This window comes from Anthonomus grandis, chromosome 5 (assembly GCF_022605725.1).
Source record: "Anthonomus grandis grandis chromosome 5, icAntGran1.3, whole genome shotgun sequence".
Taxonomy (NCBI): Eukaryota; Metazoa; Arthropoda; class Insecta; order Coleoptera; family Curculionidae; genus Anthonomus; species Anthonomus grandis.
In genome coordinates, this window is record NC_065550.1 from 17402181 (window position 1) to 17429137 (window position 26957).

Here is a 26957-nt window from a genome sequence, read left to right on the forward strand (position 1 = left end):
ATAGCACACAAACTATGCTCAGTTTTTAAGAATATCAAACCTGATCGGTAACATAAATTCTTGTATATTCTTTAAAAACCCCTTTAGATATAATATTTGGTTATTTATGATGAATATCTTATTCTATCCGGATTTATGAATATTATGATGTTAAGGTTTTTATAAAGTTAGAACAATAATTCAGTGTCGGTATTTTACAAAGCATTAGGAGAATATTGAGCATTTTTCTAGCCATTTTGAGAAAAAATCATGAAAAATAAGTTTTTGAATACTTTACCACATCCCAAACCTAAATTCTCAGGTTTTTTCGTTTATGCTTGTTTATTCTCGTTGATGCTCGATCGTTCTCAGGAAACATTCTTTTAAACGTGCTCGAGAATTTTACATCACTAATAATGAGTGTTTTTCTAAACGGTAGGCGAGTTATTATAGCCCTAATTGAAAAAAATTAACCAAAAAAAGGTTTAACAAATTTTCATTTTAATAAAGCAGACTTTCTTAGAAGAAAGTATTTTCTCCATAAAATAAAATGCCAATCATGATTCAAAAGTGATGAATTTTGATGAGACTTCATCGGAGTAATCATCGGAACGCCACCTAGTTTCGCTGATTACAAAACATAAATTGAAACACATAACTTTTTAAAAAACGATTGGCATTTTATTTTGTGAAGAAAAGACCTCCTTTTAAGAAATTATGTTTCTTATTAATCGTTCACTCCAGTTCAATCTATTTTTTCAAAAGCCTCCTTGACTAAACAGTTACCGTTCTACCATAGTCGTGGCACACAAGACCAGGCTTTAAATGTTTTAACACAAGAATGTCAGAAGGCCGTAATAGGTGAGGTGTTATTTTATAATTAAAATTTCACTATTCTATCTTACATATTTGTTAGAGAATGTAAAATGGTTTGTTGTGCGGCAATTAACTTTACATATGAAAGATAATATACAAAATTTTCCCATAACACAGCAAAAATAGTCTCATTGCCGCTTATACGTATCACTTTGCGTATCCCAAAACTTAAGGTAATGTGAGGGTAATACACTGTATAGAATAACGTGAAATTAATAAAATAACAGCAATAAGCTAATAATTTTATATTACAAACTATTTTACAAAGTTTTGACTAAATTTTACACATGTATGTATTTACAACACACTGAAAAGAATATTTCTTATGCGTATGTGGATTTATTAAGCAAATTGCACAAATATAACTTAGGTAACGACTTAAGTTTTATCCATATCAGCATGTAATACCAAACATTTGGGATGATTAAAGAAATTAAATATTCACTGTCAAATATTTAGTAATGAAGATCTTTTGTACTGAATAAAAACTGAATTAGGAAAGCATTTGCATTTCCTAAGAATCAAATCTACAAAATTGTTTTACATGTCAATAAAATAAAGTCAACTCTCTAGTTGCACCGTGTGTACCATATTTTTGTCAATTCATTTGTGAACTCTTGAAGCGTTATTGTAAAAATAATATTTCCTCAGTATGTTAAAACTCAGATAGATATAATAAATAGGATGTGTTAGGCAACACTGACATATTGATCCTCGAACGAACGCGCAGCGCGTTTTAAACGCAACATACAACAATTTTTAATCTAGTTATTAAAGTAGTCTTTAAGTCTTTCTTCTACATTACTGTAGCCTTTTTTACATTGAGACGCCGCGCCGATATGCATGAGCCCGACCATGTACGTAAGAATTTGTATGTCTTCAACACAAGAGCTGCTAAAATTATATTTGAAAATGATGAATCTATTTCGAATTAATTATCATATCAAGCGGTAATTTTATTCTTTGGGATTTCGAATACAGTCATCACACCCATAGGCTGTGTGCAAAAATCCCGGAACTAACCTAATAATTCGCGAACACAATTTTATCAAAAAGTCTCCAGATAAAATTTATAGAAATCTTTAAAATCTATTTTATAAAAATATTTTTACATGTACAGGGGTCATCACGACGAAAATGTATACAGGGTGTTTCGGTGCAAATATTTTAAGAGCGTACTGTTGGAGTCAAAATTAGACTTTTGTCTCCTATAAACATGTGTCCTAAAATGGTTCCCGTCAGAGCTACAGACTGCGAAAATTGCTTGAAGAAAATCATTTACTTGGAACACTGAGTACATTTATATGTAAAATCTTTTGAAAATTTGCAAGTCGATTTTTATTTGAGTTCTCTTGACATTTTCCGCCCCAAAATGTAAACACAGATTCATAGGAGGTTACCCTTGTGATGGCTTAATTTTGAAAATCTAGAACACCATCTAGTTAGCAATGAAAAAATCTAAAATTATCGTTTCTTGCCTTTCTTTAATACAATTAATTTGATTTGAGAAAAATTAAAGCAGGTACGGCCCACTTCGTTTTTTCTAATTTGATAGTTTAATCGGGTTTAATAATGCTCCTCTTTCGTTTACCCTCAATCTTCTCAAAAATGACTGTATCGAAAAAATGCAAGGAACCAAAAATTGAGGTTTTTCCGTGGATAACTGGTGGATGGTGTTGCTAGATTATTAACTTTCTTTTCGGTAACAGAAAATAGGGGCCATCAGAACAGTAAGACCCCCTGAATCCTCCCTTAACATTCGATTTACATCTTGTTTGGGATGCAAAATGGAAGGAGCACCCAAAAAACGGGCACTCGCAAATTTTCATGAGATTTTACGGATAACTGTAGTCACGGCTCCAAATAATCGATTTTCCTCAAGCAATTTGCTGTAGCTCTGAGGAGGAGCATTTTAGGACGTATGTTTATGGTAAGCAAAGTTTTATTTTGACTCTAGCAATACGATCTGAAAATATGTGCACCGAATTTTTTAACACCCTGTATAATATGGAGATGTATAATAGTAGTTATTAAAAATTAATAAAAGGTAACTGGTTAAAAGTGTTTTTATGTTTTAAATATTAACAAATGTTAAGATTATACTTTTTTTTAACGAGTGGATTTAGGTATAGATTTTATGTAGAAGTCGAAAATGCAAGAAAAAAATTATTTTGTATCAAAAAAGGTAACTTGTCTATAGTCTATACCTACGTTATGTCCCTTGTATATGTAAAAATATTTTTATAAAGCAGATCTAGAAATTATCTATAAACTTTATTTGGGATATTTTTGATGAAACTGCGTTAGCGAATTATTAAGGGGTAATATAAAACACACGATATGAATTAATATAATGCCTAACATTAACCTTAGGTTACTGAATTTGCAAATTAAAAAAAAAAAATAATTTTCTGATAACTTTTGAGCATTGAATTTTTTCAAACAATTTTTGTATCTCTCAAAATGCAGCGAATCGATTTTTTATAGGTTTCTTGAGAATACTTGTATACTTGACTCATATTACAGAATTTTTGAACACTTATTTTGAAGAATCAAAAAAATAGTTCAATTCCAAGTGTCATTTAGGATAGCGAAATATGAACGTTAAAAGTGGACTTTTACATTTTTGTGTGCAAGAATTTTATTGTGGAAAACAAAATTATTAAAAGCATGCAAGTACATCCAGAAATGAAGAACACATTTTTGTACATACGGCCGAAAATAAATCACTGTTATAAAAGTAAAGTTTGGCAAGAATTCCAATCCATTTCTGCACCTTTCAAGATCGAATTATCAAAAATTACGTACATTTTTATTATGATCAATTACTGATCATTTAAGTTGCCATAAATCCCGGCTTTCATCCGTCCCAATGTAATAAACATTTTAAAGCAAATATTAAATATTTTGTTGTATGACAAAATGCAATTATGGTAAAAAAGTACGGGAAAGAAAGGTATTCTTAATAGCCAATAAGTTATACTTTAATGTCTATTTATCAATATTTAAAATGGTTGAAATAATTTATGATTTAAATAAAAGTACTGTACTGCGCGCAGACTGTGCTTCTCAGACAGTCTGCGCGCCTGTCCGAGGGTTAATCTCTTTTTAAACTAGATATAATATCAGTTACTTGCACATAAATCTAAACCAATGTTCAAAAATTTCTATAAAATAAGGATATGACTAACCACAAACAAAAACAAATTTTGTAAAAAACGTATCTGCGAAAGTACCCTGTAACTTTTATGCGTTATTCTTATACACTTTTACTGGCACTAAATAAATAAATAAAAACCCGATATTCCGCAAACAAAAATATTGAAAATAAACATCAACTCGTTCCAAAACCGTTAAATGTGCAAGGACTGTTTTGGTTCTTCTCTATTCTATGGGATAATAACCGTCCTAAGGTATTAAACAGCACATCAACATTGAATTAACGTATACGCGTTATTTAATTGGGATATTATATGGGATAAAACCTAGCTGCTGAAAATCCCAGAGGTAAATTGGATGCACTCTATTTTGTGTTCGGTTTTTAGAATTGAAACCCGCCCATGGGCACTGACTGATCAGAACTAAACTCGTACTCTTCGTGGCTGGGATTTACGGTAGGCGCTATATTTACGTCTTCTTCCTCCGTTCCAAAGAAATGTTCGATTATGTCAAAAGCTTTTTGGTAGATTTCCATATTTTCGTGAGATTGTAGAAATTCTATCTTGTCAAGACCTGAAAATAAAATATATCTCGTTTTAACTTAATTGATAATATAATCTGGCCTGTGATGTTTCTATTCAGTTTGATTTAATTTACTACGGAATTAATTCTTATTTATTCAAAAAAAAAAAAGAATAAAATACCAGAAACTGTATATTATAAAAACATGCCATACAGAGATTGATACAGTTTTGTTAAATTAGGCTATTGATTTTGGGGGGACAGGAGTTTTAGTATTGCGAGAAAATTCAGGGACGTGCTTCTTTGACTGATATAAGTAAAACAAGTTTCTATGTCAAAAAAATGTTTTTTTTTTCTTACAACTTTATCACCCTGAGGTGCAAAATTTAAGACAACTATGATATATTATGTTGATAGGAACTTTTTTATTTGGTTTTAACTAAGGAATTTGATCGCAATATAAAAAAAAACACTCTGTATATTGAAAGTTTGGGGTTTATTTATTTAACTACGTTATACAAAGTATTTGTAGCAAGTCAAAAGTAAAAAAAAAATACAGAAGGCAGAAGAAACTGTAAGTAAATATAAAAAATTATACGACACATAATATTCGAACAGGTAACACAATAAATATGTTGACACGCTTGTTAAAAATTATGACTCAGAAACTCATCAGTTTAATAAAATGAGGTGGTAATTAAAATGCGCTTGATGGTACTTTTGAAGATTTGGTTCTTTAGCAATTTTATCTCAATAGGCAATTTATTATAGATTGACATTTAAACTATTTTTAATGCTTTTATTTAACCTATAACGTGGCATTTGGGATTCTTAAATTGTCAGATCCGCGGGTGGAAATTCCAGATGGTGAACTAGTTATGAAATTTGGAACAATTTGCATGACTCTCCAACAACGTATACAAAATTAATGCTGAAAGCAATGTCATTATTCCCAAGAGGGGAAAGATGTTATGGCATGACTCTAAATGGTCCAAAGTGTGCCATAATTCATACAGCTGTTGTTTGCATGTGAAAAATTCTCAATGCGTCAGAAGAACCACCCCAGAGATTGATACTATATAACAATTTCGAGTGAAATAAATCACTATGCGATATGCGATAAAACAATCAATCAATCATATGCTTTATTGTCAAAAACAAATCTAGGGACCGCTCATTGGCTAATAAAATTGCAGAATTTAAATCAGGCTTAGATTTTCCTTTACAAACCATGTTTGTGTCATCTGCAAATAAATGGTGAACAAGTAAATATGATGGTAAGTCATTTATATAAATAAAGAAAACAAACGGAGCCCTGGGGCACCCCATGCTTCTTTGATAACGAATTTGATAATTTATTGTTAACTAAAACTCTCTGCTTTCTATCAGAGAGATAGGAACGAAAAAGGGCTAAAACATTTTTAGAAAAACCAAGGCAATCTAATGTTTGTATGAGAATATCATGACTAATGCAGTCAAATGGCTTTGAAATATTGTATACTGATAGAGACCTATAATACCCCTCCTCCAAGCCCTCAATGATGTCAGACACAGTTGCTCTTATCGTTTGTGCAGTAGATCTACCTGGCAAAAACCCCCATTGTCTTTCACTAAAAAATGAAATTTTACAATTATTGTAATTTAACATTACTTTATTTCGTCAGCCATTTAGCTGATTAACGGAAAACAAAAGAATCAAATCATGTATACTCTTCCACATTCAAATTATTAGAAATTGAGTAGAATGTCATGATATCTTCTCTGAAATTAAATTTTCTTTTGATTCCAGGAACTACCACATCAAAGAAGACTTTTTTATTAATTTCTCCGTATTAATTTTTAATTTTTCCGTAATAATACTTCTCCTATATACAAAATGTGTTCTTTGTTTAATAGATATGGCCCTGATATTGACATTAATTAAACATCTTTGTCAATTAAAAATCCAAATAGAAGAATAACTTCATGATATTTGCATGTCTTTTTTAGTATTATTGTATGTGTATGTATTTTTATATCTTGTGACTTCTTTAAAAGGTAGATATTTGTTATGACAGAGGACGCAAAAGTAATGGCAATTGGACTTTGATGGGGAGAACCAGAAGTTCGACTGGGTATCTGTTACATTTATTCTTCCTGAGTTAGTATGCAAAGTTGTGTCGCACGAGTGCTCAACCCGTGAACATTGTTTTAGTAAAAACCATTTTTTACTTCACAGAAAACGTATTAGCAGATTGTCGACAGCAAGGCGCCGCTGTAAAATATTGTTTCCTGGTGGTGAAAACAATCGCGGAAAGTATTATAATACTTAAAGTTGCTACTGTGTAAAAACCTAAGTAAAACCAGAGTCAAGCTAGTAAAGCACAGCTGGCTAACGTAATCCCAAAAAAATTTCGATATGTGAAGGCAGACAGACTTAAAAGATTAAAGAAAAGTATCCAGAAAAAAGGGAAGATTTTCACATAGGTGACTGGTTCTTCCATCTACACGCTAGCCCACCCTCTCCTTAAAGAAGTTTCTGACGAAAAACGGCATTACACCTTTTTCCATCTAGTCGCCGGATCTAGGCCCCTGGGATTTCTTTTTTATTCTACAGACTCAAAATAGACATAAAAGGAAAGTGTTATAGCATGGTAGAGTTAAAAGAGAATCGCTGAAACGTCTAAAGAACATCCCAATAAGTACATTTTAAAAATCTTTTGACTAATGGAAGGATCGTTTGAAAAAATGCGTTGTTGTCAGTAGAGAATACTTTGAAGGCCATCAAGATTTAGTGTAAAAATATTCAGAACTAAAGGAGTTATGACGAAATTGCCGCTTATTTTGTTTCTTCCTCGTATTTAATATAAAAGTATATAGTTACTGTAGTTTCCATGATTTTGCTATTGGTACTTTGAAAAAAAATATATACATTTAAAGTTCAAATATAACCAACAATTTTATAAGTATTTTTCACCCAAATGTCACAAAATGTTAATGCTCAACATTTTTATATGATTATTTAACAGTAATTCTTACCTGTATAGAAACCAAAAGTATAATAATTGAGAAAGTACTTACCATAACATTGCTCTATTAAAACTGCATAAGGATTAGTGCCAGAATGGGGCTTCACTTCCTGTTCTCCTAACCGTAAGATATTTTCTAGCCCATTTAATGCCACTTGAACGATCTTAGTATCCATTACTGTCAGCAAATCACAGAGAGGACCTACACATCCCTGATTAACCAAATACCTAAAAACAGAACCAGTTACTTAGATAAATTTAAAAAAAGTAGTCAAGATAAAAAAATTACCTTATCTGATCTGGTGTACCACCGCTAGTAGCGTTTGTAATAGCCCAAGCGGCCTCTTTTTTCGTTTTAAAATCTCCTTTTGATAACACTTCAATCAAAACGGGAAATATGTTGGCATCTATAACAGCCTGAATCTGTGACCTATTGCCCGCAGTGATGTTACTAATGGTCCAACAAGCCTCTTTCCTGACACTTTCCTTGGAAGAAGAGAGCAAATGTAATAGGCAAGGCAACGCCTGGCAATTTAATATTATCTGTGTCTGTACATCATCTCCTGTCACAATATTGCCGACAGCTCTGAGCGCTGCGGAAACTACGTTCGGATGAGTGGAATTTAAATGTTCCACAAGCCTTCTGCAGACCCCTGCATCGATAACAGCCTGAATTTTATCATTGGGACCGTCAGATAAATAACTGAGGGCCCAGCAGGCATCTGATAAAACATCTGGGTCTGTATGGAAGAGAAGGCGGGCCAAAATATGGAGGCAAGGAGATACCTTTGCAAAATCAGGAGGTGGATTTTTGCCTCTGCATAGATTTGATAAAGCCCAAACGGCGTTTCTTTTCATTGTTAATCTTGTGCTTGTACTTTCTTCCAATAATCTACAAGTGCAAAGATAATATTTATTAGGAAGGCTAACAAAATTTTACATTACAAAAAAGGTAGTGTTTAGATATGTAGGTACATACTGTAATAGAGGCATTAGTATGCCAGAGTCTAAGACATGGTCTCTGCATCCTGGGGAATCTCCTGCTATATTCCCAAGAGCCCACACGGCTTGTTCCTGTAAATAATTTTAAAATTTTCTTAGAAAAAGATTACATGTAACAAGAATGAGTGTTTCTATATAATTTATATGAATTTTTTTCAATGTTATATAAAGAATGTAATAAATTGGTTTATAAATCAAGATAAGGTTATAATATGTCATAATATATATATAAATAAAATATATACAAATTCAGACTCGTCAGACTCAGAAGAATCATCTTTAATAGTATTAATTTCAGCCCCAGATTTGGTAGTGAGTTTTTTTTTTTTTTGATTTCGGTTCCATTAAATTGGTAGAGGTGTTTGGCTGGCCGGTATTTGAGCTTATACTTTGACTCTTTAACGCTATGGGAACGTTCACATTTTTGGGGAACTTTCGGATTCATGCTCATTCGTGCTCTTGAGAATAAACGTCACAAAAAAAGTCGTGAACGTTCGCGAACGTTCTTCGAGAATAAACGGGAACGTTCCATTGCTCACAACACTAATCAAGAGGGAAAATTTTTGAGGCATTTGTTGTCGTGTTACTTTCAACCTCCTGATCCCCACCTACCCCTAAAATTTTAAATGGCAAACCCTATTTTTTTTAACCATTTTTGTGTTCATTATCAAATTCAACATAAACTGAATTAACTTTTTATCAAAATTCTGACTTAACCTCACAAATAAGTGAAATGTATTTTATATTGAAAAATTAGGATAATGATATATTGGAAACTTTATCTTTACTACTTTACGAATTGTTCAAAATGGGTTCCATTCTTCTAGCACAAGTACAGCCGGTATTCAAACTGTTCTCGGACGTTTTGAAGAGTTTAAAGTGAAATAGTTCTACACTCCTGTACAATTCTTTGTTGCAATTGTTGAACTGAATCTGGTTGAGTATTAAATAAAACGGAAGTGACCCCATAAGAAAAAATTCAGAGGTGTCAGATCTGGTGACCTAGGTGGCAATTCTATGGATCCCCTCCTACCAATCCACTGCTCTGGGTAATGATTATGCAACCACTCTCTTACTGGGCGTACTTAATGCGGAGGCGCTACGCCCTGTAGGAAGTGCAATAAATGTTTATCTAGAGCAACATTTCCATTGGCGTCCCTTTGATTTTCCACTTCATGAACTATAAGAGGTTCTATAGTTGTGTCTGAACATTTCTGAATAAATTTCACCATTTTGAGTTCCATTGATGAAAAGGGGACTGATGATGCTATTGCCCAAACATTTAATTTTTGAGGGTATTGCATATGTCCCTTTCTAAGAATGTTAGGAAGTTGAAGTTGCTCCAATAACGACAGGTTTGTTTGTTTTTTTTGCCATTTAAGTAAAAAGTGGATTCGTCACTGAAACAGATATTCTTTATTAACGTGGGCTGAGTAATAATCTTGTCCGTCATAATTATCGCAAAACTCAATACGTCGGTCTGGGTTATTATCCCCTAATTCTTGAGTAATTAGGGAGTTTGCATGGATGAACTTTGTGAAGCTTCAATACTTTCCTGACTGACTCACGCGACAGTCCAATTTGATGTGCAACTTTACGAAGGGACATAGTGGGAGTCATAGGAGTCATTTAATAAGTGCTATGAGGCGATGAATGCAATTCGTTTTAAAATTAGATATTACATTACATTTCACTCATTTGTGAGGTGACGATTTTGAAAAAAAGATAATTGCAGTTTATGTAGAATTTTATAAGAAACACAAAAATGGTAAGAAATAGGGGCTGAAAGTAACAAGACAACAAATGCCTTAAAAATTAACCTCCTTGATATGTAAATTGACGTGTTTCGCCTAATTTTCATACTATCATTGGTAGAGGCAATATTAAATGCTGTTCGTTTTCAAATTGTCACCCTGTATAATATGGTTATAATATACTAGCCAAAGTTAATTTTTGTTTTTTTAATAGCTATAGTATCTATTATTTAATTATTCAATATTATCACAATATTTTAGTTTAATAATCAAAATAATTTAAGTAATAATATAATAAAATAGTATTTTGTAAATATAAAATTAGTATGTAGGTAAAATTCGATTTCAATCTGATTTCAGCTTATTTATTGCTCCTAATTTATTACTTTATTATGTTCAATATGTAAAAAGTGATAATAATAGAGAAAACGTGAAAATGAAAGACCTATTAGTATTACTAATTCATTTGGTTGTTGATATATGGTTACTAACTATTCTATAATAACTAAAACTGTGAGTTTTTCGGAAACGTGCTCCATTATTGCATAATTAAGAATACCGTAAGAGAAACAGTTAATAAAAAGCTTTTCAAGTAGATAATTTTTTAATTTTTTTTCCATTTTTCTCAAATACAGTAATATATAAAATTTTAATGTTTTTTAGATACCTATTTGGAATCAAGCTAACTTTGTAATTGAGCTTTGATAATTTTATGCAATTCAATGTTTTGGTTAAAGCTCTGCTAATTTTAGTAAAATTTTTATTTCAGGTTTTATTATTTTGCTAAAGAAAAAATATAGACAGAATCAATAATAACTTTTATTTTGACCATTACATTATATGCAACTAGTTTAAAAAATAAGTTAATGGGAACTTTCTAAGCATATATTTTGAATTTTATTTTGCAGCTTAAATTAAATAAAATTACTAACTAACTAAATGTGAAAAAAACTAATATTATTGGTAAAAGGGAAATTTCACACATGCTCAAATTTGTTCAAAACCACTTTTTATGCTGCAGGGAAAACTAACATCATTAAACAAGAGCTTGGTAGTTTCAACAATTCAACTCAGGAAAGAGAAACCAAGAGCCAGGAGGGTGATATCAAACAGCTTCACAAATATAAACATTTATGAATTAGATTATGGATGAAAAGAGCATGTATAGAGCACTCTAAGTTACCACCTAATTATTCACATAAAATAACTGAACAAGTAAACGCAACAGTATTGCAAATATAAAATTTCTATTTACAGCGGCAGAACCCAGTGAAGAAATAAGACTTAAGAATATTACATATACAATCACAAACAGCCAGCCTTCAACACCAGTCATTCTGAATCCAACATCAAAGCAACCCATGCAAACTAAATGAATCCAGCATTTGTCGCAGAGAAACCAATTGTTCTAAGTTCAAAGACGAAGGAATAGTCATAGGATCCATTATGATAAGTACCTGCAACCATTGCGGAAGCAAATCAACTTAATGTAATGAACCAAATACAAAACTCAACTAAATAGCAAAAATGCTGGCTATTAATATCTAACTATTGAATCACATATATTAACCACCCACTATATGTATGGACAAATACCAAATTGACACAAAACCTTTAAAGTTGCTGTTGATCATGAGATAAATGATGAACTACTTAGCCCTTCCTTCTGGCTACACATAATAGACTTTCTCATAGATCGACCTGTAATTACTACCATAATAAAACCAATAATTCTCTATATTTCTAATAAAAGTACCTCCCTACACCCCATGCAGGGAGTCACAAAAAGACATATCTTCTATATATCTTCCATCTTAACATACTATATGCATGCTATCAAAGTTTGAAACTTGAGCAATTTATTATTGAAAACTAGTATCATGGAGTGTTAATGTATGAGCATTGTATGAATACAGCAGGAGGTATTCAGCATTGATAATTTTCAAAAATCTTTCAATTAATTTTGCAATTCTTTAAGAGGTAGAGGAACCCTACTATTTAATGCCACTGCTTTATCTATGACATCATTTAGTTGATAGCATAGATCAGATTTTTGAATACTGTGCTAGTAGTTTTATAGCAAATAATTCATGTATGCAGTCGCAAGCCAGTATTGTGGTCCTCAATCTGATTTTTCTATATTTCTGTTAGAAATATAAAATCTTGTATACATAGATGGTTTTTAGAAGTAAATGAACAACACTTTTATTCATTACTGGAATGTAAGAACTGGGATGATATTTATAAGGCATGCAATTCTAATGACATGTTGGCCCCATTCTTTGGAAACTTAGTATTTCCAAAACAAAAATTAGAAAAACCTGCCATAAACATATAAACTACTTTAGTATAAAATGTTACTTAAAGATTGTTACAGTGTTAGTAAATGTCCTTATAATATATTGAAGAATATAGCAAGTACATCAAACAGTCTCTTATATCACATATAAGTGAGGAAACATTCACTAATGCTGATAGGATTTGCAATGTTTTCAATCTAAAGTTTTACTGACTGTCTCACTAACTCTGGTACTAACTAAAGTAAATGCCAAAATTAATGGTTTTAATGGGACAGTTTAAATAGGCGTGTAAAAGATTTAAGTCAAAAAATGCAATGAAAACAATTTTTCCGTAATTACTTGATTAAAAATTAAAACTTTCAATGCATTCATTGCAAATCAGTAGATTTTAATATTTCGTTTAGGGTTTTTCTACGTTGAAATTAAATATACAGAGCCACTTAAAAAAAAATGACGTCATCAATATGTTTTTTAAATGGAAACCAACATTGTTTAATGCAGAATCAGAAAGAACGCATTTTTTTACAAAGGATATGATACAAATGAATAGTGATTACATAAGCAATTTTGAACAAAAAATGATGATAAAATGTAAAATTAAAGAAATACCTATCTAAATTAAATGTTCAAATTGAGCACCATTAACAACTTGAGAATAACCAAGGCGATTTAAAAATTCTTTTTGAACGTTGTCAATGACATCTGGAGTAATATTTTAAATTTCCTGGCGTATTTGTTCTTTTAAATCTTCTAAACTCGCTGGTTTAGTGACATACACTTTACTTTTTAAGTATCCCCATAAAAAATAATCAAGGGGAGTTAAATCTGGCAATCTGGGTGGCCATTCAATGAAACCTCGTCTACCTACAAACAAAGTTATCCGAGCGGGGATAAGATTTTGAAGAAAGTCCAAATACCTTCCACCAGTTAGAGTGTCATCAAAAAAGTAAGGTCCTAAAACTCTTCCTTCTACTAAACCGCACCACACACTGACTTTTTGAGGGTGTTGTGTACGAAATTCTGTGAACCAAGAAGGGTTTTCGGTCGCCCATTATCGACAATTCTGTCTGTTAACATGGCCGTTTAGAGTAAACGTTGCTTCGTCAAAAAACATTATCCGTTTTACAAAATTATTCTTATCATTACATAATTGCTGCATTTGCTCACTAAATTTATTTCGGCGATCAAAATCATCTTCCGATAACTCTTGAAGTATGAATATTTCATAAGGGTGATACTTTGCTTTTTTTAATACTTTATGGACAGTAGATGTTTTATGATTGTTCTTGTTTCTTTTTTATATCAAATCTGTTAATTATTTTTAAGTTATATCATCTTCTGTTTTAAATTTAAGGCTTAATTAATCTGTAACTTAGGACTTTATTTATTTATTTATTATTATACGGGATCAACCTCATTACAAAAAAGAATAATATAACATTAATAATTCATTTAACCTAACCACAATAATAAACTATTAAATTTTCATTAACACTGATTTGGCTCTAATAACTTAACTACAACCCATAAATGAATATACTGAGACAATGTAATGCCCAAAATATCCACTTCACCTGAGTTAACAATCTTAAAGTCCTCTCAATCGGAGAGTGGGATGCATAATTAGTGTCATGAAAAGGCAGGGAAAATAAACGATTATGTCTTAGCTTTCTAGTTGGCACCTTAGAGAAAATCATCTTCAGAAGTTCAGGCAATTTATATGACCATTTAACAACTTAAATATAAAAATAAGATCTGAATGTAAACATCTTTGTTTTATTTTTTTTAGATTTAGCATCTTCAATGCATGGTCATATATACGATTATCAGGGATTCTCATATTTAGCTTAAACAGATAAAATCTAACAAACTTATTTTGAACCCGTTCCAAAGTTAAACAGCTGTTCATGTAAAATGGCGACCAAACCATTGAACCATAATCAAGCAGAGAAACTACAAATGAGATATAAGCTCTCTTGGAGTTCTCCAGTGAGAAAGCCCTACACTTGTGAACCACAAAGCCAAGAACCCTGGAGAACTTTAAGAATATATTATTAATGTGTGTATTAAAGGTTAGTTGTTCATCAAACCATATCCCAAGGTCCTTTATTGTGCTGCAATACTGAATATTACGGCCAGAAATACTGCAAGATAAATCATTCCTCTTATTTCTTCTGTAAAAACTCATAGACCAGCTTTTTGAGTATCCCGAACATGCCTGAATTCATGAAACTTTGCTTCAACTCTGCTTACCATAGTTTAGCTAATAGGCTAACACTGCTTTTCCTGTTGTCAATATTAAGAAATGAAATAGAAAACCTTGGTATACTAAGGGTTTACGAGTATCTGGCAAAAATTTGCGCTCCCTTTTTTACATTAGGAAATATGCTATGAACAATGCAACATTTTTAAATTATTATAACAGATACCGCAAGACTTACAGAAACTCAATCAAAATGGCTAAGTGGACCTGCTTTCACTAAGGATAAATAATTCCTCCAACAGAGCAAAAGAGTCTTGGAAGATTTTAAATGAGCTAAGGGGCAAAAATAATGTCTTGGTTATTCCAAGTACCTTAGATTCCAATGTCCTCAATTCCTTCTACTGTGATATTGCTAGTAACCTTGCAGCCAATCTCTCACAAAAAATAGATCCCAGGAGCTATCTCAGCAATGTGGTAGAAGCCGAATCTTTCTTTTTTGCCCCCACAAGTGTAGAAGAGCTTAAACAGTTAATGGTTAATATTAAGAATAAGAGTTCATCAGGTTGGGATGGGCTTTCTCTTAAAATATTGTCTGCTTTACCTCTTGTTGCTTTGCAAGTCTTGGCAGAGTCAATTAACTTTTCATTTATGTTTGGAGTTTTCCCAGAGCGCTTAAAAGGAGCAATGATTGTTCCTCTTTACAAGGGTGGCTATCGCGACTGTCCTTGTAACTTTAGCTAACTCTAACTTTTGCTGATTCTTGTGACATTCACCATGACGATTTGGCACTTATCTTGAATCACCTGCGTATGGTCGGTGGGGGAGGCCAGGTTATTTAGTTTTTAGTTATATAGTTTTTAGCTTGAATACATTTATTTACTCATATTTTTTTTTGGTCTTTTGATTTAAATTAATTCTTGATTCTTATCCTAATTTAGTGTTGATTTTTTATTATTTATTTTCTCAAGTTCACTACTTTTTTTTTTTATTATATAGCAATTCTTTTATAGTTCTTTTATAGTTTATTTGCATGAATCTAATACAATTCATGCATTCGTACATTTATATATTTAATTGATTTTCCTGTAACTGGGTATATGTAACCTGTTGGAAATAAAGCTAAATAAAAATAAAAAAAATTTAGACCTATAGCGTTATTGCCTACTTTAGCCAAGATAGTGGAACGGCTCGTTACGGTGAGGATGGTTTCATTTTTAAATAGGTTTGGCCTATTGAGTCTTCAGCAGTTTGGCTTTCGTGAGTCTGTGAGCACAAATGATGCTATCTTTAGCTTTCTAGAGCACCTGTACAACCGACTGAATGTTGGTGAAGTTGCAGCAGCGGTATTCTGTGACTTGTCCAAGGCATTTGACTGCGTGAGTCACAGAGTGCTGCTAATGAAACTGGAGCTCTATGGTTTCAGAGGAACTGCCCTTGAGTGGTTTCGTTCCTACTTATCAAATCGTGTCCAGGCTGTCAAATTTAATGGTGGTATCTCTAAGGAACTTATATGTGGGTGTTCCGCAAGGATCAGTACTTGGTCCTTTACTTTTTCTCATTTATGTGAACGATCTGCCACAACTGCAGGTAACTGGCAAATTTACATTGTTTGCCGATGATATGATGATGATGATGATGCTACCATCCTTAATTTTAAATGTAATACAAATGATATATGTTTAAATAATGAAGCCATCACCATGCCACCGTTCAGTAAGTTTTTGGGTCTTTCCATAGACAAGTTCCTTAAATTTGAAGACCATATTGTGAATGTATGTAGAAAAGTCTCATCAGGCTGCTACGCCCTAAGGGTTATTGCCACCAGTCTTAATTTCTCCATCGCCAGATCTGCATACTTCGCGATTATTGAGTCGCACCTTCGATATGGAATTTGCTTTTGGGGTTCATGTTCAAATTCACTTCTTAGTTCAGTGTGTGTACTCCAGAAAAGGGCAATTAGATATCTATGTGGGGCCAAGCCTCATGACTCATGTCACCTGCTTTTTGTAAGTCATAATATTTTAATTTCGTGTTTGTGACCCAATATCTTCAATATTGCGGAGGGTTGTTGGGTGGGGTCAGAACCCACCCAACAACCCTCCGCAATATTGATATTTTAACCCTGTGTTTATATTGTATTTTTATTTTGGAAACAGTTTGCTTAGTTTTTAGAAATTATAAACAGGAACTCCACTTAGGAAGCCACTATAATATGCGACAAAATTATTTGTTAAGGCTACCCATTCCTCATTTTGAACTTTTCTGTAACTCTATCATATATGGAGGTAGAAAGCTGTTTAAGAAACTTCCATTAGAAATAAGACAACTTAAGACTGAAAAAAGACTACATACAAGGGCGAAAATATTTCTTGCTAGTAAAGCGTACTATAGTTTAGGTGAATTTTTTAATGATTAGCATTTAAGTATTTTTCAAAGTTTTATATAATTTTATTTTATTTTAAATTAGTTTCTCGTTTTTATTCCTTTAATGTACAGTCTATTGGCTTTGTCTACAACTTCTATGTTTATATTGACAATAAAGCATTCTTGAGTTTGAGGCGACTGATCAGCATGAGTTGCATTAAACAACTGAACTACCTCCTTTTGAGTACAAGAGCTTCTCAAGAACATGCTCAAAATTCATTACTTTTTAATGGTCTAAACAAGATGTTGCCAATAGAAATCAAAAGTAGTATAAAGTTTTTTAAAAGGGCTTGTAAACATTATTTAATCATAAATTTAGTATAATAAACCACTTATTTCTAAAAAAAAATCATGTTTTGTCTGGTTTGTTTATTTTGTTTGTATATTATACATATATTTGTGGTAATTGTATAGTGTTTGTTAGTTATTCAATTCTTTTTTAAAAATGTAATATGATAATTATTAAGTAACCTTATTGTATTAGTTTTTGACTAAATAAACAAACAAACAAATATTTAATTTCCACATAGAAAAACCCTAAACCCAATATTAAAATCGATGGGTTTGGGCATTTTTTTCAGAAATGGTGAAATGGTCTATTTCATTTATCCTCTACTTTACAGATGCACTGTATATGTAGCTGTTATTTTTATCTTATCAACTTTTAATGTTAAAATATAAATTTATTTGTAACAAATATACAACAATAACAAACATATTTTAGAATAAAAAATATACTATTCTAAGACAAGATGATTTTCTACTTCTTTTTTGAGCAATTTTACTAGCAGCAATCAATTTGGAAGCTAGTAAGATAATCAACATCTTTTTAAAATATTATGTTGTACAAGACAACAAATATTAAATATTTTATATACAAGACAAAATCTTCACTTAAAATATATACAAGGAGCAAGTAGAAATAAGTCTGTCTTTCTTACCTGAACATCTTCAAACTGGCTTCCAAGTAGAGCAATAAAAATTGGTACAGCTCCTGCATCAATGACCATCCGAGTCTGTTGAGAAGTTCCTGATGCAATATTTGTCAAGGCCCATGCTGCTTCAAACTAAAATACAATCAAGGTAACCAAAATGGGATTTTTGATTAAAAATATTCAATATTTGATTACCTGCAATGTGCAGTTTGTTGTATCTTGTAAGAACTCAACGAATAGAGGCACAATGCCAGTTTGAATAACCTCATCTATAGGAGGATTAGGCTCTCGACTCAAAAGCTTTCTAAACTTCTGGGTGGCTGCCAACTGTTTGGCAGGATCTGCACTGTACAAATCTTGTACCATATCTTGGGTAATAACAGGTAAGTTGGGGGATGACATATCACTTTCAAGGGGGTCATCATCAGGCACAACTTGATTGATATTGACATTTCTCCTTTTGCTAAGCTGCTGGTCCCTCTTTTGTTTTCTAAGTTGGATGCCCTCTTCTTCTCTCCTTCTACGGAGCTCCACACTATCTAGGGCTTGGTTTTTGTAGCGATGCTTGTGAGCTGATCCAGACATCTACAAAATTATAAGCTATACTTAACAAGTATAAATTTGTGTTTGTATGCAATAGGTATATAACTAATATAAGTTGTGCACCTAGAAATATTGTTAATCGGAACCAAAATTTACATTTTAAGGGGAGTTGATAAACACAAAGAAAATAAACTATAAATAGCAGGAGTCATGTTATAATCACTAATATGATGTTCGTATGGTATTATTTGCTAGATAAAAATTAAGAAAAAGAAAATATTATACACGGAGTTATGGAGTACCTTAAAGACATGACGGATATATTTCACCTATACATTATAAATTAAGCAAAAGCAAGAAAGGCAATGTACTTACATTAATTAAGATATTACTTAATATCTTATTAAAGTTTTAAAACTGAATTTTTCTATTTTATTACCTTGGAAAAGTAGAGTCACAAATTCGATTCTCTGATTCTTTTTCGACAAAACTTCGAAAAGAAAACGAATGTCCAATGTCACCTGTCAAATATTGAGCACACTGGCAGATGACAGATGATGATTTTAGTAGGGATGGAGATGTGTTCATTGAAGCTGGCGTCCGATCGATATTCAGATTGAGAACGCAGCATATGAAGTTTGCCAGCGACCTATTTATAGCCCGTGCTCGCTATTATTTAATTGATATAATGCCCGTATCTTCTGAAATTCCAAGGGATTTTAATAATTTTTTGTCCAGATATGAACAATGATATTGATAAACTAAATTGATTTATATTATAGTGGTCACAAACCTCTATAAAATAAGGTTTTTTTTTTTGTGAAAATTAAATAAATAGTCAAATGTTAAAGAAAAGAAAAAAGCTCTTAACTCCCAAAGAATTTGGATAAAACTTTTTTCTATAATATATAATAAATATCTAAACCGATTCTAGATAGTTGCAAACCTCTACAAAGGAAAGTTTTTTAATAAAAAATTATTTAATTGTATGTTAAAAAATATAAACAATTATAACTTCTAAAACTCCCAAAGAATTTGGATTAAACTTTTTTTATATAAATGGTAAACATCTATATCGATTTGAAATGGTTGCAAACCTCTAAAAACGATTTTTTTTCCTAAATAATATTTTATTTGTATAATATTTGTGTCTGTCCCTTTGCTGAGGGTGCTCGAAAGCTTTTATCTTCCATTTGGTTTTGTTTAAATAATACTGCTTGGAGCATTTTGAAAACTAATCGATAGTTTAAGATTCTGATTTATCAAAAGAATTTAATTAAGAAAACCGTTTTCTATGAAAACCAAACACCAATAATACTCAATAGTAGTTATTTTTTAAAAATGCACATTAATATGCAGATAAATTTAAATCCGGTATGCTATTTTCATTAAATAAGAAAAGAATTAATATACAGTGCATCCGTAAAGCAGCAGATAAATTCAATAAAAATAAAATGGACCGGTTCTAAAAAATGTCCGAACCCGTTAATTTTAATATTGGGTTTAGGGTTTTTTACGTGTAAATTAAATATACAGGGTGACTCAAAAAAAGTTATGACGTCATCAATATGTTTTTTAAATGGAAAGCACCATTTTTTAATGCAGAATCGGAAAGGCTATGGTACAAATGAATAGTGGTTACATAAGCAATTTTGAACGAAACATTATGATAAAATGTAAAATTAAAGAAATACCTATCTTAATTAAATGTAGGTATTTTGTTTTTTTAGTTGTTGTTGTCGTTGTTGTTGTCAGTATTAAAAAGTGAATGTATTTTGGTGCAACTATTTGAAGTATTTGTACATTTGTAAGTGGTGTTTATTCTTTTCGAGAGGCAGAAGCAGGGTCATCCTGCGTTTTATTAGTAACTACACTTTATTACCTACTATTACTGTATGAAATATGAGAAAATTAACCGAAAGAATCGAAATCTTGTGCATGATTGGTTTCGGAGATATCCTGCGTACTTAAAAGAAGCGGTGGTTCAGTTGTTTAATGAAAATTATCCTGATTGGTCGCCTATTAGCCAAAGCATGGTAAGCAGAGTTGAAGCAAAGTTTCGTGAATTCGCATGTTCGGGATACTAGAAAAGCTGGCCGAGGTTTAATAAGTGAAGAAGTGAGCTTAACGGTCCAAGATTATCCCAAAGCCACAATCACAGGCACGGATTTTAATGTTAATTTATCGCGATCTACTGTGCATAAAGTTTTGAAAAAAGCAAAGTTCCACCCTTGTAAGATATTTTTTCTTCAAGAGCTATCGGAAGATGATTTTGATCGCCGAAATGAATTTTGTGAACAAATGCAGCAATTATGTAATGATAAGAATAATTGTGTAAAACGGATAATGTTTTCTGACGAAGCAACGTTTACTCTAAACGGTCATGTTAACAGACAGAATTGTCAATACTGGGCGACCAAAAACCCTCATTGGTTCACAGAATGTCATAGACAACACCCTAAAAAAGTGTGGTGCGGTATAGTGGAAGGCAGACTTTTAGGACCTTATTTTTTTGATGACACTCTCACTGGTGAGAGGTATTTGGACTTTCTTCAAAATGATCTTATCCCGGCTCTGATAACTTACGTATCCAGATTTGGAAGAACCTGACATGCACCAATGTGATCTTTTTTTCAGCAAGATGAAGCCCCGCTACACTATGCTTTACCCGTTCGCAATTATCTAGATGAAGTTTTTCCAAATCGTTGGATAGGTAGACGAGGGTTCATTGAATGGCCATCCAGATCGCCAGATTTAACTCCCCTCGATTACTATTTATGGGGATACTTAAAAAGTAAAGTGTATGTCACAAAACCAGCGAATTTAGAAAATTTAAAAGAACGAATACGCCAGGAAATTAGAAATATTACTCCAGATGTCATTGACAACGTTCAAAAAGCATTTTTAAATCGCCTTGGTTATTGTCAGATTGTAAACGGTGCAAAATTCGAACATTTAATTTAGATAAGTATTTATTTAGTTTTACAATTTATCATAATTTTTCGTTCAAATTGCTTATGTAACCACTATTCATTTGTACCATATCCTTTATAAAAAAATTAGTTCTTTCTGACTCTGTATTAAAAAATGATGGTTCCAATACAAAGATTTAAACACTATACAAAAATAAAATTAAAACTTTTAAAAATAACGTAAACAGAAATGAATTCTTTAAATAAAATGCCTAAGCAGACCAGCTTCTTTGACTCAACAATAAATTAATCTATCATAAAAGGTATTTCGTACTTCCAAACTTTTAATAGTTTCTGGTGAAATGGAATTGGTACAATCGACAATGTTCTTTAGCTTCTTCTTTCTCACACTTTTCGGAATTTGTTGGCCTACTAAATTCGTGTTTGAAAATGTCTCCTTAAGATAACCCCAAACATAATAAGTCATAGGGACAGATCTGGAGATCTAGGAGGCCATTTAATATGGCCAGTCTCACTGATTTTCTTTAAAAATTCTTTTACCATAACTGGATTATGAGCAGGACAGCTGTCTTGTTGAAAATAGACCGATACCAGGGAGAATTCGAACGGACAGAAGAACTTGGTTTTGCAGAAACTCTCTCCCTTCTCCCCTTGTCCGCAAATGTACGAATTCCACAATCCTTTTCCCCCTCATTCAAATCATTTGGAAGTTTTGAGAGTTATAGCCATTTAAATTTTCTAACATCTGAGAATTCGACAATTTTTTACCAAAAAACTTTCATTTGTAGACTTTGCAACTATCGAAAATCGGTATAGATATATATTGTTTATTATAGAAAAAAGTTTTATTCAAATCCTTTGAAGTTTTGAGAGCTATAGCCATTAACATTTTTTTTTAACATCTAACAATTAAATTTTTTTTTCCAAAATACGTTTCTTTATAGACGTTCCCAATCATCTGAAATCAGTTTAAATATTTATTATTATTATTATTATTGTAGAAAAAATCTTTATTCAAATCCTTTAGGAGTTTTTAGAGATATAGCCATTTAAATTTTCTTTTAACATCTAAGAATTCGAGAATTTTTTACCAAAAAACTTCCGTTTGTAGAGGTTTGCAACTATCTGGAATCGGTATAGATATATATTGTTTATTATATAAAAAAGGTGTATTCAAATTCTGTGGGAGCTTTGGGACAGACCTTTTTTTATATCTTTAACATTTGACTGTATAATAATTAATTTTGACAAAAAATTAGTTTGTAGAGGTTTGTAACCACTATAAATCGATTTAGTTATTTATTATTAATATCTGGACAAAAAGTTATAAAAATGCCATGGGAATTTTAGAGCTCTTATTCTAATTGGTATTTCGACTGAAAACAGGTCCAAATATATAGGGCGACATCGAAATGCGACTTTGCGAGCCTTGTGGATTTCGGCTGAACTATGGATATGACGTCAGTGAATCTCGACCAATCAAAATTAATTTCAACATCAACTTGAAGAAAAGAAAGTGGTTGAAATTTTCATTTTGATTCGAAATTATGGAATGGAATTAGTCACCTGTCAGACGTCTATTATTATTGTTTGTGTTTTATGGGGAAAAGTGATTTCTTTTTCAAACCTTTCGTCGTCTAAAGTCGAAATACTGATAACGGATATTATTGACTAAATTTAAAATTTAGTTTTGTGGCTAGACTTATACAGTGCTTTCATTTCAAAACAATCCACCCTTAATGACTTTCTTAAAAAAAAAAAAAAAAAAAAAAAACCGTCAAATTAGATATACAGGGGGACGTTTAATTATGCATTTACTGAAGTTCTGTCAATCACCTCCTTCCTCACTTCCAGCTAAGCTCACTTTAATATGTCAAATAGGAACCCCCATCGTGTGATACATCATAGTAAGGAGCGTAAAATTCTCTATTCAACAGTACCAAAAAAAAAAATAAAATCGGTAAATGTGTAAGCAAATAGTTAGCGAAAAAGTCTAGAAATAATGAATATTTTATTTACGCCAAACTTTGGTATGTCAAATGGCTACCCCATGGTGTGATACATTATTTTAAAGCGCATTCATTATGCTATCAATGGTTGTAAAAAAAATAAAATTGATTGACCAAGAAGCAATTAAAGCGTAAATCGGTAGGGTAGAAAAACAAATTTAATTAGTTTAACAAATTTATTTTATTAAATGTTCAAAATGCGCGCCGTTATTAGCAAGACAATAAAAAAGCCTGTTTTCAAACTCCTTACGAACATTGGTAAGCGTCTGCCCGCTAATTTCTCTGCATTCTTGAAATATTCTATTTTTTAAATTCTCAATACTCTCAGGTGGGGTTTTATAAATTTTGCTTTTTAAGTAGCCCCAAATAAAAAAGTCTAGTGGGGTTAGGTCGGAGACCGTGCAGGCCATTTGATTGCACCACGTCTGCCAATCTACTTTTCTCGAAAATTTTCATCAAGCCACTCTCGAACTACCAAAGTGTAGTGCGCGGGAGCTCCATCCTGCTGAAAATGTATATTATTTTCATTCAATAATATAGCACCATGTTGATCTACTTGATTTTCCATAGATTGGATGATGAAAGGGTATATTGCATTTTCTAAAAGGTTTAAATACATTTCGCTAGTCAAATTTTCTTCCAAAAAAAATGGCCCGATTATTTCATTCCCATAAATTCCTGCCCAAACATTATTTTTTGGGGATATTGGGTATGGCCTTCCCGAAAAACATGCGGATTTTTATTATCCCAGTATCCACAGTTATGTCTGTTCACCAAGCCATTTAAAAAAAAGGTCGATTCGTCACTGAAGCAAATGTTCTTCAATAAATGGGAATCGTCGTCAATTCGCTGCACATCACTTCACAAAATTGAATTCTCCTATCAAAATCATCTTCTCTGAGTTCATAAAGAATATGAATTTTATAATGGAAATATTTGTTAGTTTTGCGGCTTTTGGTATAGACAAAGTTGGATCCATAGCAAATTGTCCTAGTATAGAGATTAGTAATAGTAGATTTTTTTTTTGATGATCTATTATAAAAAATGTAAGAATTTTAAATTGATGTAGGTATCACACGATAGGGGTTCCCATTTGACATATTAAAGTGAGGGTAGCTGGAGGTGAGGAGGTGATTGACAGAACTTCAGTAAATGCATAATTAAACGTCCCCCTGTATATCTAATTTGACGTGTTTTTTTTTTTTTTTTTTTTAAGAAAGTTTTTAAGGGTGGATTGTTTTGAAATGAAAGCACTGTATATATTTTATAGACCTAACCCTTAATCTTTGTTTTGTATTATTAACTTTCCTTTCTTGTATTATTAATAAATAATAGGTTATTGTTTTATACATTAATATGTCTTATTTTACAGTGTCTTGGAGGTACTTAGTTACAAATAATGGCATTACTCTATGCATATTTACTTGCTTTAGGGGAATTAGAAGTTGAAGAGAATAGACGTGTACAACGATTACAAACACACAATTATTATAAAAATGTTCCGAGATACGCATAACCCATTCTCATTGAGCAATGCTCGACTTAGATTATATCATTAGATTACATCTTCAACCTTCCACAAGATTTATCAAGAAATAAATGTCAAATAATGATGTTTTTAATGTTAACATTTGCGATCGCTAAACTACAATCAGAAAACAGATAATTAATATAAAATATAATCATGTAGTAATAAATTATTGTTGGGCGTGTTTTACATCTGTATTAAGTAAAATTGAATTATATTTTTTTTTAAAAAGTCATCAAATAGTAAATATTACTCTGTGCGAAACATTCACCTTTTTTATTAAATTCTGGAAAAAGATCCAAATAAAACACAACACAGTAAAACTTTACCTACACTTATTGGAAGTTACTGAGAAAGTGAACAGAGCCCAAAAAAAAATCTGTAGGCTATGAAATATAGTGGAATAAAATAGTGGAAAATCGCATTTAAAAATATGCCGAATATGCCCCACAAATGACAAAGTGTGCCAAATAAAACATATATGCGATGCCAACATTATTGACTGAATATTTCTTGATGTAACTAGAATCGAATGACTAAAGTCGCTTTCAAATGTGAACATCGGAATAAAATAGAATCAGCGCTCAGGAGTTACGGGCATTCAATTAAATAACAGCGAGAGCGGACCACGAACTTATAAATATACCTAGACTGCCAATTCAATGAAAAGTAAATGACCACTACTAGGGGGCCGCCATTTTGCGTGATTGTATCCTTTCAATGTTGGTCACTCTGACAAATTTTATTTGTAGGGAAACAAAACAATTAAAGTTTTTGAGAGGTTATGTTTACAAAAATATAAAATAGAAAGTTACATATAGGTAAGAATTTAAGATAGTTGCCTTGGATTTGTGATTTTTCTGGTACTTCTTTAAGAATTTCGTTAAAATTTATGAAAGAAAGTAATCCTCACCTAAAATGAGACAAAGTTTTAATCAACTTGGAATAGATGCATGCACTTTAAAATATTAGTTTTATTATCCTGATAATCTTGAATCTTATAAATCCTAATACTATGAAAATGATGATATTCATTTAAATTTTTGCTTGTATTTACTAAACAAATTCAGTTAAAAACGCTTTTATTTTCTTTCTATTTTTACTCTTACGAGTTTTACTTTCCTTCCATGTACAGTGTTTCCACTTTAATAGGTACAACCATCTATAAAAATCAAAATATAAAAGATTTTATGAGGGTTTGTAATTAGCAAGAGTTTATATAGTAAAAATATATTATTCTGTCAACAACTCTATATATTATTCTATCATAAACAACACAGACAGACAATTCACAATAATTCGGTTTTGAGAAACTAAACCAAATACCTTTAAATAAAGATGGTGATACATTATTAACATATTAAATAAGGAGAAAACAACATCGCCTGTTCCAGACGATATATCCAAACGTCGTTTACAAATCGCAAAAACTAGGCAATCCGCTATACTCACACGTCAAACGTCAGCGTCGTCAACTTCATTACCCTTATTTAATACATTTTTTTGTTGGCAACACTAAAAATGTTCAGAGTGACCAACATCAAAAGGACACAACCACTATAAAAATGGCAGTGGTCATTTTTGGGTATCGTGGCCATATGCATTAGCAGTCAGCGGTATATTTATTAAGTTTGTGGAGCGGACTATAAATAGGATGCTGGCAAACGACATATGCTGCGTTCTCGATTTGATTCCTGGATTATGGACTATGTTTCAAGTCATGTGAGCACGAACTTATAAATATATCTGGACTGCTAATGCATATGGCCACGATACCCAAAA

The 26957-nt window shown here is 31.8% G+C and overlaps 1 protein-coding gene across 2 annotated transcripts; it reads right to left on the reverse strand.

Moving 5' to 3' along the window:
* Positions 1-1085: 1085 nt before the first annotated feature.
* LOC126736376 (importin subunit alpha-7) lies at positions 1086-19286 on the reverse strand. 2 transcript variants are annotated; one of them, XM_050440702.1, is made up of 7 exons: positions 19145-19286; positions 18358-18747; positions 18169-18294; positions 8524-8618; positions 7834-8436; positions 7597-7772; positions 1086-4587 (listed from the first exon to the last, which is right to left on the reverse strand). In XM_050440702.1, exons 2-7 carry the CDS (start codon positions 18745-18747, stop codon positions 4397-4399), a joined length of 1581 nt encoding a protein of 526 aa, XP_050296659.1. In that variant the 5' UTR covers positions 19145-19286; the 3' UTR covers positions 1086-4396. The 2 variants fall into 2 exon arrangements, with proteins under 2 accessions (XP_050296659.1, XP_050296660.1); XM_050440703.1 differs by having other exon boundaries at positions 19081-19213.
* Positions 19287-26957: the final 7671 nt, after the last annotated feature.